Raw genomic sequence first — 19,193 nt, forward strand, 5'->3', positions numbered from 1 at the left:
TTCTGTGAAGGTCCCTCACTTCTGATTCTGTGAGTTCAAGGTCCCTCTATGCCTGCACAAACACCTCTCCTGCTGGCTGATGAAGCACAGGCCCCATCCCGCGCCTGCTCCTGTCCCTGGAGAACTACAGTGGGTAACACACGACCAAGGTGTTCAGAGCCGAGGGCAGGGACACGACGGCTGCTGCCACAACACACCGGGCGCTTGTGAGCAAATACCAGGGAGCACCTGGTTTCCGGGGGCTGCGACCGCTGCCCCCCACCCAGCCACCAGGGCAGGCAGCCAACCCGGTTGTTGGAGGCACTCAGGGCCCGCAGCAGGCGGCGGCTCCCGGGGCGCGCCGCACGGGCAGCGGTGCTGCCGCGCGACTCTCGCGAGAGAGCGGCCCGCCTCGCCTGCAGCCCCGCACATCCTCGGGCCTCTCGCGAGAGCGGGCCCCGCGGGCCGGCATGGAGGGTCTGTTCGCGCTGGAGCTGCTGGTGGAGGCGCTGCGGATGGCGGAGTCGGGGCCCGCGGAGCTCCCAGAGCCCGCGGAACACCCGGCCGTGGCGCTGCGCCTCTTGGACTTTCCCACCCTCGTGCTGCGCCCCGCCGCTGCCGCGCCGCCTCTGCGGCCGGGTCAGCTCTTCCCCTTCGGGCGCGGCAAGCGCTGCTTGTTCCGCTGGCGCCCGGACACGCTTTTCGCCGCGCTCCGCCGCCGCCCGCTCCGCGCCCTGCTCCTGGCGCTGCCCGCCGGGCTCGCCTCGGGACCCCCCCGCCTCCTCGGCAGCTGCGCCGTGTCTCTGGCCCCCGCCGCCGAGCTGCTGCAGCGGCCCGGGGCGCCCTCCTCCTGCGGCCGCCGCGGCCGCTTCGCTCTGCGGGACACCGCGGGCCGCCCCGTCGGGGAGCTGGTCCTGAGCTACCGCCTCAGCAGCCTGCAGGCCGGTGAGGCGAGTCCCGCCAGCCCCCGCGCTGCCACACCGCCTGCCAGCACCCCTGAACCGCGAGACGACGAGGAGGAGGAGAAGGAAGAGGAGGAGGAGGAGGAGGAGGAAGAGGAGGAGAGTGAGCAGCTGGAAGGCAATGTCTTTTGCCCTCCGCTGCTCTACTACAGCCGTCAGCCGGCTGAGCCCCAGCGGAAGCCAGCAACAGTGGGGCAGTGGGAGCATGTCGAGCCCCAGAGACCGCAGCAGGACAAGGGCCACAGCCCACCACGTCCCAGTGCTGGGCCCTCGCTGCTGCACCCCGCCAGCCAGGGACAGCTCCACAACACCCTGGTGCAGCTGCCGCTACTCAGTGCCTTGCTGGCGGAGCTGGCGGTGCTCACAGGCAGCGCTGTGCCTGCTGCTGCTGCTGTCCACCCCCATCTTGCCTGGCCCTACCAAGGCCCGGAGAGTGGGGATGCGGCCTCACGGTCCCCCAGTCGTTCCACTGCCGTCAAGCCTGCAGAGACACCTGTGGAGCCTGGCAGGAGCAGTGAAGTCACGAGCCCTCAGTTTAAACAGGGCTGTCATAAGGCCATCTCCCCAGGGTCTTCAGGGGTTGGGGGCAGACCCAAGAAAGCTGTGCCCCAGGGACAGCCAGCCTTTGAAAAGAACTGCAAAGTTAAGGAGAATAGACCTCCCAGAAAGAAATTGTTGTATGGGCTGACAAATACACTGAGGCTACGACTGCAGCAGACCAACCCGGATAAGCTGATAATTCATGAAAGGAGGGAGCAGTACAGAAAAAAGCAAATTGAGATGCTGAGAGAGAGAAGCCCCTTATCCAAGAGAAAGCTGGTCAGAAATACTGAAGAACAGCATGTGGTGTCTTGCAGGCATTGTAGCACGGGAGGCAGATCAAAGCGGAATAATCAGTTGGATAAAACTGTTCAGACTTCATTAGAAAACAGTGCTCTCTCTGAGCCAATTTCTGTTGCAGGAGATGTGTCCCCTGGCCTGCAGAAACAATCTATTGCAAGTCTATCCAGGAACAATTCGACTGCAAGCGAGGAATGTCCTTACAAAATAACTACAGCCCCCTTACCAGAGGAAATTCTGTTAAAATCTGCTCACCAGGAAAAGTATGCAAAAGCTCAAGTCCCAGCAGCATTCCCATCAGATGCTAATGCAAAAGGAAGTTACAATGATGCAATACAGTTAATCCATCGTAAAACCATGGAGCCTGATGATGTGTCTGTTGTAAGTGGTCATAAACTAAGCCCCAGCAGGAGTGTTGAAAACAACTCTGAATTCATATACTCTGATGACTTTGTTGCTAGTCCGGAGAACACAGTTTATTCAGAAGATTTCACCAGTGCTGAGTGTACAGGCAGAGACTCTAAACTTCATGCCAGCAGTCCTGAACCTCTGTGGCTTGAAAGACCAAAGCAAGATAGGTCAGATACAGAGCCAGAATCCAGCAGGTCCAGAATTTCAAAGACAAGTCAAAGAGCTCAAAGTACTTCAGATCTTGTGCCAGTTCCTTCAGCTTCATCTCCAGTCCAGTCTTTGAGGAGAAACTGTGACTTTAAAACCAGCACAGGAACTAGTGCTGAATCTGCTGATTCACTTAACCTTGCTGAGATGGAGGCATCATTATTAGATGAAGAGCAGAAAGCCCAAGAGATGAGTAAGGAAGAGAACAGGGGTGATCAACATATTAAAGAAATATCTATACTGAGAAGCAAACAAGTTAAATCTGATACTGATCTGAATATAGGAAAGGGGCAGACCTCTATAGGACAAAAACAGTCAGTAACTCAAGTTAGCTCTTACTTGCCGTCTGACATGTCTGATCTTGAACTTAGTGTCCTGGAAAACAGCATGTCAGACAAAGAAGATGATTTTCTGGAGAAACTACATGGTCCTAATGAGTACAAGGACATCAGTGAACTTGTAATAAAAAAGCTCCCAGGATATACAATGTAATTAAAAGTTTTCACTGTCAGGATTAAGATACAATATTTAAACTTTGACAATCCCGTTACATTTAGTTGCACTATATGCAAGCTAATTTAAGATTTTATCATGCACATTTATTATATCAGTGAATTTAGTTATGACATTTTAAAAATAAACTACTATTTGAATCTCTAACAAATGGTGTCTACAGCCTGACTTCAGCATCATTATCTTAATACAAAAGTAATCCAAACAGCATATGAAACATAATTTACTGTCAAAGGAGAAATTAAGACAGAAGCAGCAAAAGCAGTCATTACCCACAAAAGTAGTCCAGGGTAGAAGTAATAACATGCTACCAGAACAGCCAAGTACAAAATTAATTCCTGACCAAACAGAAGGTTTTATTCCTCCTGAAAAGTTCCAAGCTTTCCTTTTAAGTAACTAGAAATAGTTACTTAAAACATAGTCACAGCCAGTAGCAACACAGAATTTCATCAGCTAGTCGGTATAATATGTTTGTTTCCCTTTTCCATCACTAAATACAGTGACTTGAACTAGATGAGCCCTTCTATAGTTTCTTAGGCTTCATTTAAGTCAGATTTTCAAAATTTATTATAGAATAGTGTAAGAATTATTGGTGATAGTAAATCTATGTAATCTGGGAAAGCTTTAAGAGGTGGATGGAAGTTACATGACCTTGAAGACTAAGGGTGTACAAGGAGTAGGGAAGAGCACAGTAAATCTTCAATGCTTCACAACTCCCTGATTGCATTCTCTGAATCTGGGGAAAGAGGTGGGCACCCACAGTCCAGAAACTTGGAACAAGCAAGCTTATTATGTCATGATACAAAGATGCAAGGTAATGAGAAACTTTCCATGTCTCCTTTGCCATTAAGACAGTTGAACTGAAGTTTGCTTTTGATTTCAGGTTTGCTTTTAATGGCTTCCAGTTTGATCATTGAACTTAATGTCTTCTGTTTAACTGCAGAGGTTTTTCTAGAGTCCATATGCCAATCACAAAATTTAGAGATGTTTTTTGACTTGAATTCTTGCTTTGGTTTTTCATCTCATGTATCCCCCTTTCCCTTCTCTTTGAGTAGTTCATCTCCTCTGTCAGCTTTACATTCATAACTATTTCATCAATTAAGACAGTTACCCTCAGGGTTAAATAACAGATTTATCCACTCCTCTTTCTTTATAACATACAATCTGACTTTGTCATTTCTCACTGTAACTTTCCATATACTTTACTGCAAGAGCCTGTGTTTACATTTTAACATCTTGGAGGAGATTTTTTTTCCTTTCCCTCCTATTATGTGTTTGTTTTGTAGAAATGACATTACTTCTCCTATTTAAAGCATGAACATCTGTGAGGATTGCTGGAGTATCTGGTGTTGACTTCTTAAAACACCACTATTAACATTTTTAATCTGAAGGTAAACAGCTGAAATTACCTATATACCAAAGGAATCTCTGGCCAGAACAATTTCTAAATCTTGTTTAGGGTGTCTTTCATTGGCTACAATATTTTTTTCCTTTTTCTTCCAATACCATTGACTTCTTTGATACACATGGACTCAGATTGTCATTTACACATGGCAATTATTCTGATTTTATTGATGGAGTAATCTCTTGCACTTCTCATGAGCAGAACTGTCATTAAAATACATTGCTGACCAACCATTTTTACAATGTGGCTATTTAAATGAGTTGCTAATGCTACAAATGAACAATTTGAAGGACATTATTTAAAAAATTTTATTTTAAAAATAAAAGTTTATTTTCAGCTCCAAGTGGGTTGAAACTCGAGGGAAAATTTCCAGCATTTTTCTATCCCCTATTCCATCTTCACTTTTCAATTTCCAGAAGCAAATATGGCAGGAGCAATATTTCTTTTGTTTAAATAATGAAACTAATCTCATAAAAATAATCTTTTCAGCTAAGTTTATTTGGGGTAAAATTTCTAATGTTTACTGTGTAATAGCATTTATAATTTTATCAGGAGAACAATGAAAATGACAAAACATACTAGGAAGACAATAGGAGACATTGCACTAGAACAAAACTGCAGCATCATGTTTGCATGGCTTAGCTTGTGTTTGTCTTTTCAAATATATACTCCAGGTAGTGATTATTGCATGGAGAGGTTAGCAGATAGTTTGTACCCCCAGGGGTAATAGTCTTTTCAGATATTCCTGTCTTGTTGTAAGAGTAAAGGAATTATTACTTAACATTCAAACATCAACTCTCAGTCAACAAAAATGGGAAAGAACTTTATTATTGAAAACTCATAAACCAATATATTGGCAAGAAATAGCTGCTAATGACAAGAGGATTCTATGCCAACACAACAGAACAAAACAGAGATATTTACTACCAATATAAAATATTTTTAAATGGCCACAATGAACCCTGCTTTGTACAATTTCTGTAATAATCCACATCTTCATTATACTAGCTAGCCAGTTTTGTCATTATAACTTACATCCTCTACCCCTGTTCCCAAGTAGTTAAGATCAGAGGTTTAATAAGATATTTCTCTAATGGAGGTATTACACCATTTGTTCAAAAAGATGTAATTTCTAAACTGCAAGGGCTGAATTGCATGGATGATGTTTATTCAGGGGGTATGACAATATGCTGGGAGAAGCAAATAATAGTAGCATCGACACTGCAATTCTTGCATGCTATCCCAGAAGTAACAAATGCTTAAGAATACATGGTCTCATCGACTCATTACATCTAGAAATTTCCTTGCTGTACAATATTTAACAGGAAACTATAGGTACTTCAAGTTTTATATTGTTGTAAACAAAACTTTACTACAGTGAAATTAAAAGGTGAGAATTACTTAAACTTACAGATCCTCACTAAAAAAAGCCACCTAACTTGTTACTTTAGACTTGTAACTTTAGCAAGATCGCTTTAAATCTGTATGATGTTTTAGAAATAAGTTAGATGGGTGTTCAAAAACAGTTTCATTGCTTAAGGGTGGTTAAGTCTGCCCAAATAAAATTGAACTTCATGTTTTACAAGACCCAAAACAAGAAATAAACTCTTAGATCTACAAATTAATTAAGATTTTATGACTGTTGCTATAAATGCTTTTTTAAAGTTATTTCAGCATTCTATTTATTAAAGTAAATTTAGATAGCCACTATGTAACTGATGATGCGATGGGAAGAGCAGGATACCAAATACTAATAGTTTCTGGCACTCTTCCCCTTCTATTGTAATATTTTCCTGCTGCTAAGTACTTGCAAGTCTTTTTACTTGATGCAAAACTAGTTTACAAAAACAGTACTAAGAAGTCCCAGCCAGGTAGGTTTCCTCCACTTCATTTTTTTATTCCTCAGCACTTTGATTAGATGACACAGCTTTTTCTCCGTGATTTCTCTGATGGCAGTTCCTACAATCTATTTTAGTACTTGTAATCCCTTCATCAGTTTGGAAATCCTTTTGCTCAGTTTTCTGAAATTCCATCCAGCCTTGGTAACTGTGTGATTGAACTTTTGACTCATTCTTAGTACTTTGCTTTTTCTAGGTTCCAGTATTTGCCTAGTATCATAATAATTTTGTTTCTTCTTGTAAGTGCTGCTCAGTTAAATGCTAGTTATTATTTAGAAATCTCTGTGACTTTGCTTTCCTTCTCTCAGCATTTGTCACCAGCATCTACTTTGCTCATCTTTGATTGTCTTAAAAGAAGTCAAATCATTGAATCCTGTATTTACATCCTTAAAAGGTTTTGTTGACCTTCACCAGCTGCTCTAACACAACTCAGAGCTGTAGAACGACCATCCAGGACCGTGAACATTTGCTCATAGTTATCATTTGTTGTGGCAGACATCAGGCTCCTCTACCTCTACCAAACTCTGCCTTTAATCCTTTTCTAAAGTTTTGCTTTCCAAATTAACTTTTCTTTTCAGATGACTGAGGCCATCTCTGTGACAACAGATGTTGCCTTTAATTTAACATGCATTTAGAACTAATGGCAATCACATCTGCTATAGTTAATGTTTGCTACCAGATATGCTTGCATTTTCCATCCTCTCTTTTAGTCAGTATACTGCTCAATTTTAATTTCAGTTTTGTTCACATTGAGGTTCTTCCCTCATGTTTAATCCCTTGTATGCACACAGTTCTGTTATGCTGAACTCACTCAGACAAGCTGCAATTTCACTTTTTCTTGTTTGGCATTGACATTCACCTGCATTAAACTGTTTTTGCTTGGGTTTGGCTTTCATGATTTAACTTGTCTGAATTTTATGTGGCAATTGTAATGTAAACCTCCCCTTACTTTACAGAATTGCTTGCATATTCCCAGAAGTGTATTCAGTGTTCTCTATTGTTTTCTAGAGGATAAATTTGAGTGTCTCATGCTGGAGAAAACAGTATTAATCTTCAATTCTGCAGAGACCTCTGCAAGTGATTCATTTACCAATTGTTTAAAATAACATGGGTTGGTAGAGGAAGTGATTAAATAAAATCTAAGATACATATCACTCCTAACTAAATGAACATTTAAAGATTGATTCAGGTACAGAGAATAAAAAACCCCAAAGCAAAACAAACCCACCTTCCCTCCTGAAACAACAAAAAAACACCCATAAAACTAAAATGTTAAAACACTTTCAGATGTCTATTATATATTTTTATTCTAATCATAGACATTTTACAAACATTGTGGGTATTAGCCTAAAAATTTCTTTCATGCCTTCATGTTCTCTATGTATTCATTAACAGAAGGTAGCAGGTTTTTAAAATGAAATAAAGGTATTTATATTGTCAAATCCCCTGAAATTCCATGAGAATTAGTCACCTCAAAAACGGTTCCAGAATGGAAACCTATGCAGAGGACTCTAACTGTATTATCACTTGGAATGCAAAAGTGTTTTTGAAAGAAGATAAGTCATGCTTCAACAAATATTTTCAGAGGCATTTGGAAAGTTTAGTGGTATCATGATTGAAAGAAACTCCCTTGGTGTCAAGGATATCCCAGCCCTTTTTCTCTTGTCTTTAACTGTTGGCAGATTCAGTATTTTTCCTGTCCCTTATACTTAGGTAGAGAGTACTTAACCTTTGACTCTTCCCTAAATTTCCATGTCAACATGATGGAAATACCCATCCTGGATATCCAGAACCTTATTCAGAGACATCTCCCCCTGCCTGCCCTGTTATGGCTTTCATCTTGATGCCTCGCCTGTACCGATTTCTCATCACGTATTTCATTCCATCTTTGGAATTCATCTTGCCCTGCTTATCATTCAGGAAAACTCCTAACACTTCTCAGACACTTTCACTGTTTTGTTCTCTTCTTTGATATCAAACCAAAGTTCTTAACATTGTCTGCTGGGCTCTGCATAGTTTATGTCCTTCCTGCCTCTATGAACCTTCTTCCTTCTCTTCACTCATTTCTGTATTTTTCTGTAAATTGCTGTACATCTGTGTTTCCTTCCTTCACATCACTCCTGATTATCGTCTCTGGGTACCTGTATTGCCTAGAGTTCTTGTCCACAGGAACAAGCCAGACATAAAAGTTTGGATAGAAACCATTGGATCTTGTCTAATCTTCTCTACATTGCAGTCCTTAACATTTCATATGCTTACTCCTGACAGCTGGTGTCAACACTAGGATAAGACTAAGGTAACAATCAAAATTTAATGGGATATGTAGTGAAGGAAACTCCTTGTCAAACCTTGCTAACATCAAACACAGTATGAGAGAAGCTCTGATGTACCATGGGATGCGGTTTTAATTTTCTTATGGATAACTCTAAGAAGACTCAGCAATAGAATTACTGTGTGTATGAAAATCTGTTAACAGCCTTTTGATGGTTGCAGGTCTCTCATCTCCTGCTGCTTCTGCAGTGTTACTCTACAGTCCTCCAAACATTGTGTGGCTTTATTTGTAAAGTGGAATACATGTATTTGGTTTCTTCAAAACAACCTTCAACAGGGTTCAGGATCCTTCAACAAAAAGGCAGGCACCCAAATCCAGGGTACTTCAGTACATTTCCTACATACCCATTTTTAATAACAAAATATTGGAACATATTCACAATTATCAAAATCTTTTATCAACATTAGATCTGGTTCATTTTCAATGAGAGCAGCAGATTTGCTAACCTGATGTTTCCCTGGTATTCATCACTGCTACAACACAAATTTTTAATTGTATTCTTTTTTCAAATTTTTAGCTGTTGATTAAATTCTGTTACATTAAACACATGCCATGTGCATTTAGTTTGGCTTGATACAGTCAAGGTCTCCATCAAGGAAAGCACTAATTGCAAAAGAGTCCTAACTGAAATCTCCTTTTTGTTTTTCTGAAGTCTTATAGTAGTCAGCATCCCTTGTCAGCTACTGATCACTTTTATATGCCCAGAATATACATCCAGAAAAGTGAGTCATGGCCAAACTTAGAGAAGTGTGTCAAGATGAGGGCTAAGTTCCAGATGTTCCTCTGAAATTTTCATTGCTTCTTTTTAAAATGGAACTGAAATATTTTTTCCCCAGCCTCTATGAGATTTCTAACACAAAAGGGAAGACAAAACTAATTTTCTAGGAAATGTCCCTATCTTCTTAAATACACATCAAACCTAGACACAGGAAAGTTATTCAAGGAATGTTTACAGAAACCATACAAGAAATATTTCCAAGCACTTTCCCATTCCACTTAACATCCTAAATAATATGAGAACAGTGTACTTATTACTTCCACTTCTGATCTCAATGGGAAGAACTGTGAAGATACACATTTTGTTTTGGTTTAAGTTTAGGAATACTACAGATCCCAGCAGTCCTGCTTTTACTGGAGCCATTTCACACAGGCCTGCCAACAGTTCTGCAACTGGAGTAAATACCAAAGTTGTGGATCAGATGTACAGCAGAAAGCAGACTAAAGCTGTACTGATGCAAGAGTAACAAAAGTTTGATCCCTGCACTCCAGGTCAAAGAAAGTATGTGCTTCTGGAACAGCTCCACAGGCCTTACAATTTGACCTGCGGGACATTAAAATGAAGACAGACAATAAAAGGAAGGATAAAGTAAGTTTTATAGGGATGAGTCCCTCTTGGATGGAAACATTTGCTTCTCTCTTGGCTAACTTAAGCATCTCAACTGGTGTCTCAGTGTCCTGATTGTACAAAGAAGAATGTGTCTCTTAAGAAAATCTGAATAAAAATTGCTAATATATCAGAAATGACATTTTGACTATTCCTGCACAACACACCACAACTTGCTGATCATTTCTTTCTTTTCAGTCTGGGAGTTGTTCTGGATAAAAACAACCAGTACACACAGAAACACACATATCACCACATACCCTTTGATAGCTCAATTTAAGACAACAGAGTAAGCAAAAACAACCAAAGAAGCAAAAAGGAAAGCCCTGCCACTCAGAGTTCAAAAATTGCTATAAAGTCACCAGTGGTGACAGGAATTCCTTGTTCTTTCTTTTTTCTTCATTTTCCTGATAGCATTGGGGAATATCAGCAAGAGTTTCAGGCACATCTAGAGGTTAAGTGCAAAAAATATCTCTTGAAGCAAACGTATCAGCTCGGAAACCTCCTGTCCCCACTCAAGGAAGTGGCCAGGAAATCCATCAATCACCACATCATCTATTATTACACTCTATTTTCCAAAAGCTGTCTTTGTGATCGTCTTCAGTTCCTATGTCTGAGAGGGCAGCTGGTTCTGTCTTTCAGTATCATGCTTGTTACTCCTGAAGAGACCAAAATAATTTTGTCCATTTCTGCATGATAACTCCCTCTTGCCATTTACTCAGAGCAGCCCAGATGTCTGCCCTTACAGGAATCTTCTGCAACCACTTTATCTTCTCCTCCTTCATTGCCCCACGTACAGTCACAGAACCAGCTACAAGAAAAAAGGCTAACCTACCACTTCTTCGAGTGCACAATCAAAAGGGAAAAGAGCTCCAAGGACACAGGGAGGGAAGCAGGGTGCAATCCATGCCTGCAACTTTGAGGCTTTAGTGATCATCAGCCCTTTCTGCCAAGGATAGGCCTGGAGCTCATGACACACACTTCTAAGCCCAGCACAGTGAGTGTATTTCCAGGCCCAAAAGGTCCTAAGCAAGAGTTCCAGAAGTATGGAGTATATTGATGCACATCCACGCAGTGTGTATCCTTTCTTACCTTTCATAAACCTGCTATACCCAGCAGATTTCCTTCATTTGTTTGTCCTGCTAATATCTACTCTAACTTCCCAGTTTGGGTATCCTATCCCATATTGTGGAAAGCATTTGCCTCAGGACAATTGTTACTTGTATTGCACATACTGATATGATGAGACAGTGTGACTTGAATTACCACCCTGACTGGATTATAGTTTTTACAGTCTCTGAAATTCTGATTTTTTAATAAGGACCCACTAGTTTATTGCAGTTAAAAAGTTGTTTGGGTCTCATGGAAATTTATTACTTTACATGGGTTCATACTGAAGTGATTCTTTTAACATTATTTAAACACAAAGATATGCGTATTAAACATTTGCAAAGTACACACAGCAATTGTCCCAGTAACATTAGCACAAACATCGTCTGCTGCAATCCAGCACAAAATATGTGGACATAACTATTAGGAACCATCTGGTGACCTGGCACTTGCTGGTACAGGCATGAAATTTTAATTAAGTTTTATTATCAGGAAGTGTAAGTGACAGCTCCCACTTGAAACCTTAGAGCCAGTAAACTGTCCACATAAAGAGAAGGATGTCACCCAGTTAATGGGTTGGATCACACTGCTTGATTGCATACTTTGTAAGTAATGTGTTCCTTCCCCATGTTCTTCAGCATAAATTGCTTGTGCAGTTGGAATTTTAAGAAGAGCTGACCATATGGCAGGTAAATTAGGAATCACACTGCAATTTACTGAGAACAAGGCAATACAATAGATGAGTCACTCATTCCCCAGGTTTGGCATGCCAGGATTGCATCTTCTGCAAGATAAAAGCTCAAAGGAAAGAATGTATTGTAACAATAAGACTATTCCAGCTACCACTGCACCTGCATTTGGGTGTACCTGGAGCTGTGAAACAAAGCTCAGAAGTGTAAGAAAACTTCTCTCCTGCCCCAGCACTTACCTTACGATCAGACAGTGATTCATTCAGCTGTTGGTCTTCAGGGTCTCAAAATAGCAGCCCATGAGCACCAGATGAACAAGCCCTACATTTCCTGTCTTCTCCCAGACACTGATAACTATTACTGCTATCTTTAACATTTAGTATATAACACTAAGAGTCTATCAAAAAAAGTCACCTCATCAAAAAATGGTTCATCATTTGTACATTACAGTTGAGTTATAATTCTACTTCCACTAAAGGTATTGGCTCTGCAGGTACTGACCCATGAAAGTTATTAAAGATCTCAGTTTTGCAGTCAATAAACCAGTTTGCGATTCAATCACGAGCACCCAGAGAAGGTCTGTTCTGATTCTACCATCTCCAGTTGTCTAAACCAGAATCAGAATTTGCAAATAGGAAAATTAAATCCAGATTTTGACCCTTTGCACTTTGGGTTAATCCAAGAAAATTCCAGAGATCCACACTGCTGAAGAGAGTTACAGTTTCAATCTTTGGAGAATTTCTCCAGTGCACTTTCACAAATATGCAGATACACTTGACTTTGCAACATTAACCTTGAAGTGTCCATCAGTTTAAAAAGTAGAGGATTTCTCTGCATTCATTTTTAAAGCTTCAGCAATTCTCTTTCAGCAAAAGTGACTGCATAGACAGAAATCACTGCCATCCTCTGCACAACCAAACAATCACAGCCTTTAGATTAAGCTTCACTGCACAAATATAATGCTGGTTAGTGTTTATATTTATGCTTTTGGGACATTTTATGTTAAATAATGTATTTTTCACTCAAAATTATTTCTCTTAGGCCCTATGTCTAGTAAGGCAGCAAGCTTTGTACAAACAGAAACTACTGTCAATGTTGAAAAACCCTAACATAAATTGACTCTACTCCTAAATTCAAGCAAACATCAGGAGCATAATCCTTTTCTCAGAGTAAGCTCTGCTTGGAAACTAAATGGCCAAAGTGCTCCCAAGGGCAGCAATTAGTATTTTAGCCAGTGGATTCATTTGAAGAGACTTGTAAATTTAATGAATTCCCCAGTAGTCAATCCATCATAGTCACTAATATGCTGGCAATCTTGCTACTGATAATGTTGCCAATACATTATAAGCACTCATTTATTGCCTTAAATTTTAATTCAACAAATTCTGCATATGAACTCTTCTCAGACAGTGATACTTTGTGCTAATGCAATCATAGATGGGCCCTTTGGGAGCATAACAGCACTGAACTCGGTACACTTGGCAGGACATCACTGGGAAGGCAGAATATTTCTCACCCGAGATTTTTTATCTCTTACCTCCCTAATATTTGTGCCTCTAAACTAAAACATAATTAGATCCACCCTTTATGGGCTTCATTTTATGGATTAGAGGAAAGCACAGGGGAGAGGTCTGAGTGAAAACTAAGGCTCCCTATAAATTCAGCCAGCTTTTAGACATGAATATGGAAGTGCTGAATTCAGCAGTGACTGAACTACAGAACTACAGGCAATAGTGCTTGAAGAAATTCAAAATTCATCTAACCCACCCCCTTGCCCTAAGGCAAAAATCAGCTTGTAACTATATCAGTCCAGACACATTTTTGTCTAGCTCTTTTTTAGAAAAAAATAAAAACTCTGTCCATCTCTTGGGTGCCAAATTGGTAAGAGAGATTATGCATCATCCCCAGGCAGCATGTTCCTGTGCTTAATTATCCTGGATGTTAAAAGGTTTTTCCAGGGTCAAACCTCAGTACCCTTTGATACAATTTAAGTCAAATATTTTCCTTCTTATATGCCATAGACAAAGAGACCAATATTTCCCCTTCTTTTTTAAGAGAGCTTTCTGCATATTTAGGACTTGTCTTTCTTCTTGGTTTTTCTCTGGACCAAGCAACCACATCTCTTTCAGCCTTCTTTCACAGGACACTGGTTTCTCATGTTGCTTTCCAGTAAGTGCCTTACACATCTTCCTTGGGATACACTATCTTAAGCTATACACTGACACTCCAGCAAAAGTTTCTCTAGGACCTAGCAGACCTTTCAGTCCCTCCCTGTTTACTATTATCTGCAAGTATAATACCCATGCTCCCTCTTCTGCCAATTAATTTCTGATGAAAAGATTGAGTATGCCCAGTGTCATGTCAGACCCTTACAATGCCTCAATACTGCTTACCACCATTTGATCACTGACCCATGGAGAACTATGCACTCAGAGCACAAAACCAGCCACATGAAAAATTTCACATCCAGAGTGTGTTTCCCCAGCTTATCTGCAGGAATGTGACAGTATTCTAATGTCAGAGCTTCTGACATGTATTGATTCTCCCCATCAAAACAGCCTGTCCATATGGTCATAGAAAAAAAAATTATTTCTTCTTGACAAATCCATGCTATTATTCCTTTCCTTGTCAATTTTCAAGCACTAATAGAATGTTTATGTGATTATCTGTTACAGAATTTTCCCTTGCCGATTTCCAAAGGGAAATAGGATACATGCAGGTAATTGGTAGTAAGGACATAATGTCCAGAAAAACAAATGGTGAGTAAGGGAACAAAACATACCTCAGTGGCTTATGTCTATAAGCAACCAAAGCTTTAATAGAACAAAGTGCAGCTGAATGGATAAAAACCACCAGACCTTTAAATGAGACTAAAATCCTTTATGTTTCTTACTCATCTTTAGTCATTGTTAAAGGTAGACTTACCAGAACACACAAACACTTAATAATGATAACATTAAACCACAGCAGTATGATCAGACCCCTTCAAATCCCTGAACAACTTTGCCTTAACAGGATAACTTAACTGCTAACAAACTACACTAACAAGACATGCAATTCAAGAGACCCTAAAAAGAAGTAAATAAAGTTGCATTTCCACTAAATAGAAAATTAATTTCTATGTAGGCTGCAAATGACTTACGGTATTTCTTACCATCAATGTTTAGAAAGAAATTTTCTTGCAGATGTAATCAGGAAGAGCATCAAGCACCAGCTCTTGCTGCCAACAGAAGAGCTAAAATCAGAAAGGAATTTGAACGCTTATGGGGACATAGTACTTGGGCTGCATCAAAAATAAGAAACTAAGCAGGCCCAGAGCACAGACCTGTACCCTGGTACATGTACAGCCATGCTGTTTAACAGCCTGCAGCTCACCAGCTGCGCTTTAGTTGCACCCAGCAGCTCTATCCCACTTGAGCATGCTTGGGCTGGGGGAGAGCATGGGCTGGGGCCAGCTCCCAGGAAACAGACCACATAAGACTGTCCATGTCTGGAAGAAAAAGAATGTAAAGATGTTGACATGATCGTGACTCTTCCACTTGGTGACGGGCTGGAAGGCAAACACAGCCTGCTGTATTTACTATTAGATATGTAGCCTTGGAGACCAGACCGGAAAGAGAAAAGGTTTCCTAAAGTGGTGGAAAGCACCCTACTGAGAGTCTGGGACAAGCTCAGAGCATGTACCTACCCAGTCCCTCAGTGTCATCTCAATGCTTCCAGGTTTAGCCTGGAAGTAGCTTGCTCTCTGCTCACCACATCAAAAGGCTGGGCTAGGGTTCCAATGGTTCATCTAGAAAGGGAAAAGGACTGGAATCCCTACAGGCCTTGCCCACAGATCCTAGTGCATGCCTGTGTAGAGCAGCACACCTCCCTTTTTTTTCCCATTCAAGAACTGCGTTTTCCTCTTCACATTATGGCAAGTTCCAGTCCACAATCTAGAAGAGATTGGTATAAACCTGTTTTCCCTATGGAAGGGCATAATCTCAAAGTTAACTTTTCTCCCCAAAGGACAGGGCCCCTCCAAATCCTGGCTTTTGTGGTAGACTCTTGAATGTAGCTGGAAGGGCAGCTCTTCACATGAACTTCAAAAACAAAGCAGAAATGTTTATGCTTACAAATCCCACTGTCTCCACTCTTTACCTCTTTTTGGATCTGAGACCTCCAGAATTCCTCTTCATTCCATCTAGTAGAACCAATTCACTTAATCATTGAATTGAACCTCCCTCTGCTATTTATTTTCATTTGTGTATCCCTTGATTACCTTTTACCTTCTTACCAACATTTAAGCATTCGCTTTTCAAGATGGTACAAACTCTTTCACAGCTGGACTCAGGTTATATTTTCCCCACATAAAAAGCTCCAACATCCTTTCCAACTTTAATTTTTAAAACTGTTTTATTCAAGACACCGTGTCACACAATTCATGCAAAAGACATCTTTGCAAAACTTTTGAGTTTTCCATTCATTCATTTTGACCATTCAGTTGGCATTTTCAAGACTAGAAAAAAATTTTAAGGAGAACATTTTCAATGTATTGTTACCTGAAAAACTACTGTGTATTGAGCACTAGTGTGAATAAAGCTGAACAACAGCTTGATCAAAGTCAAAAGTTAGATTTTATATCTCAGCAAACACTGGTGGAATCTAAAAAAACTAAAACAAGATGCTTTAGAGTGCAAGAAGAGAATACTTCAAGATTTTTTTTTAAATAAATGAACGTTTAAGCAATAATATTGTTAAGAAAAGCATATGGCATACAACAGATGGACTGACATTTGCATTTCAGTAAAGAAAGAGAGCTTTGAAAGTCAAGAACTTTAAAACCAGTGGCAGAATTTGCAAAGCTAGAACAGAGCTACAGCATGCCTTCCTTCATTGCTTATGCATCACTCCATCTTTAGTGGGCTTAATAAATCATTTCGAGCCTTGTATTCATAGTGAATTTTTGAAAAATCTGTCAAATAGATACTTAACCTCTGTATTTAGAATTAATTTTGCTTTAACCATCCAAAATGTATCCTTCAAATACACACTTAAACATGAAATGATTGGAGTAACAACTGCAATTTTTCATTTTAAATTTGCCACACAACAATTTCAGTCCATTCCTACTTCACAAGGGAAAAAGACAGCAGCACCTATAAATGTATTTTGTGATTCAGTTTAATTTCACTGTTCATGAATAATCCTTAGATCTGATACAAGAGCTTCTTATTAATACTCCCCTTATAGAAAGCTATTCCATAGTGGCTGGGTTAGCACAGAATATATTTGTTTAATATGCTCTTTTTTCTATGGCACATCATAAGAAATTAAATTTTGACTCTAAATTTGGTTTCTCTTCTCAAAAGAATGAAGTACAATGAGCCAAATCTAAAGCAGATTCACTCAGATGGTTTGGGATTTCAGTAACTATTGCTTTAAGCATGGATATAGACTTTATAATTCAGTTCCTATTACACTGTTCAGGCTTGAATCTACTATAGGAAAAGTGAATTTTTAACTTGTAAACAAAAAATAAAAAAAATCTTTACTAAGTCAGATTTCTCAAACTGTTGGACTGGAGGCTTCTTGGCAACAACAAGAGCTTTGCCTTCTGTGTTACTCTCCCTTAGGCAAAAAGAGACAGGTTGCCTGCTTTTACAGAGTGGAGATACATTCATTTGATGTTGACTCTTAGCTGGAACCTATCTGATTTAACAGCTGAAGCAACTTTGAATTCCAGGAGCAAGTCCTTACTTAGGGCAAGCAAGAAGGTGGGGAGATGCAGATTGGCAACAATATGGAGAATCTCACTAATGCAGTTAATAAGCATATTTCTCAAGTCAGCTATTGTTAGATTGATTTCTTTTGGATGCACCATGTTTAAAGGTATTAGGCCTCAGAGCATACAAATTCAAGAGTAAGAAGCTGTAAAATATGAAACAGATTTCCCTTCAATAGAGGATGAACTGGAGAAGTTATCACAGAGCCAGAGCACAATAAAGCCTGTCTTTCAAAGATAAGCTGAAAAGGCCTTTCCACTGGGAACTAACCACTTAGTTAAATAATGATAAAACAAGTTTTAAAAGCTGTTTTATCTAGGGCTTTATAAAAGTAGACTGCACTGGGTGTAACTAAAGGTCCAGTAAAAACCCTTAAGAAAAGGTCACATGTACATTAGTCCTTCCTCAGTGTACTTGCACCCTTTGCTGGATGCATTGGCCCACTGACGCAATCTTGACAACATGCTGATGATCCCTGCAGTGCTAAAGTAATCATTTCAGCCAGCTGCACCCCAGACACCCTTGTTCCATCCTTTTATCCTGTGGGAAAGCACTAATGGGATTCTCTCAGATCCTTCTGACTTGATTTTCAAAGGGCCTGTGGTGGAAACACAGCCCTTCATGCAAAAGGGAGATGGCAAAAGCAAAGGATAATTAACAACACACACTTTAGTTTTACTTTTGGAAGAGAAATCAGATCAGGCTAGCTACATTTGAAGCAGTGGAGATATTTTCAGGCTGACATGATGGTTGAGATATCCTAGATCAACTAAGAAGGCTTGTAAGTTTAAATCGGGTTCCTTTAAATTATAGTCATTGTTCCCAGCAATTGACACAAACCATTAGTCAGTCTTTATTTCCAGCACTACTGTGGTGAACTCTGGGTCTTGAGATGAATGCTAGATTAACACAAAGATAGGTTGGGAGGCTGTGAGTTGCATCCTTTTCTGCTTTCTGGGCTGATCAAGAACAGCACTCTACCCATCTCTTGGGTGCCAAAAGCCTTGGGCGCTCAGTTAATGCTGTTATTCTGAATGACTGATTCTTTTCCTAAGTTTCTGCAATGGCAATGATGTACAAGCCAAGGGGAAAGTTGTTTCTCCACAAGCTCAGTTGAACGTGCTCTCTTTAAAGCAAGAGGAGCTCATTTATATGGATGAGCTGAGCAAATGAAAAGATGGAGTTACTGACAGAGTGCTAGAAGAGCTCTGGTTTTGGAATAGCTGGGGCAACATGAAGGCTCAGCAATCAGGCACCTCCATCCCTATCTTCCCATAATGCCCTCACCTAATATTAAGTTGTGAAAGGCTGTGAAACACTGCAAAACTACCTGAAGGGAAAAAGAGATCACTAATTCTTTAAAATCTTTGGTAGTTTAGCACTGGTTCTACAAATAGGCAGAATATACAGTTTCTGCCATTCTCTTTTAGTCCCCTGAGAGTCCCTTTCCTTAAAAAGACATTTATTTTTTCCTCAGATATCTCTGAGTTCTGAAACAATACAAGTTATTCATCACTGTCAATTTTTGGACTTCTTCCTCTTCATAACAGATACTTAATAATAAATATTCATTTATTGACCTAGAAAATATGACTTTTTTCAGGTTTTTTTACTCATGGCAACACAATCAAATACTGCATTTTCATCTGCATATTCTCCACTTCAAATTCCCATCCTCCTCTAAAAATACTACAGGAG

General features: G+C 40.2%; 1 protein-coding gene across 1 annotated transcript; it reads left to right on the forward strand.

The window, feature by feature from the left end:
• Positions 1–443: 443 nt before the first annotated feature.
• On the forward strand, positions 444–10,164 carry MAP10 (microtubule associated protein 10). The gene has a single exon (XM_015620314.2). The coding sequence runs from the start codon at positions 450–452 to the stop codon at positions 2,889–2,891; it is 2,442 nt and encodes an 813-aa protein (XP_015475800.1). The 5' UTR covers positions 444–449; the 3' UTR covers positions 2,892–10,164.
• The last annotated feature ends 9,029 nt before the right edge of the window (positions 10,165–19,193 follow it).

The sequence above is a fragment of the Parus major genome, chromosome 3 (genome assembly GCF_001522545.3).
Source record: "Parus major isolate Abel chromosome 3, Parus_major1.1, whole genome shotgun sequence".
Lineage (NCBI taxonomy): Eukaryota > Metazoa > Chordata > Aves > Passeriformes > Paridae > Parus > Parus major.

What these genes read in the sequence shown, in the direction of transcription:
- MAP10 (XM_015620314.2), top strand. Translation starts at nt 450, where the DNA reads ATGGAGGGTCTGTTCGCGCTGGAGCTGCTGGTGGAGGCGCTGCGGATG.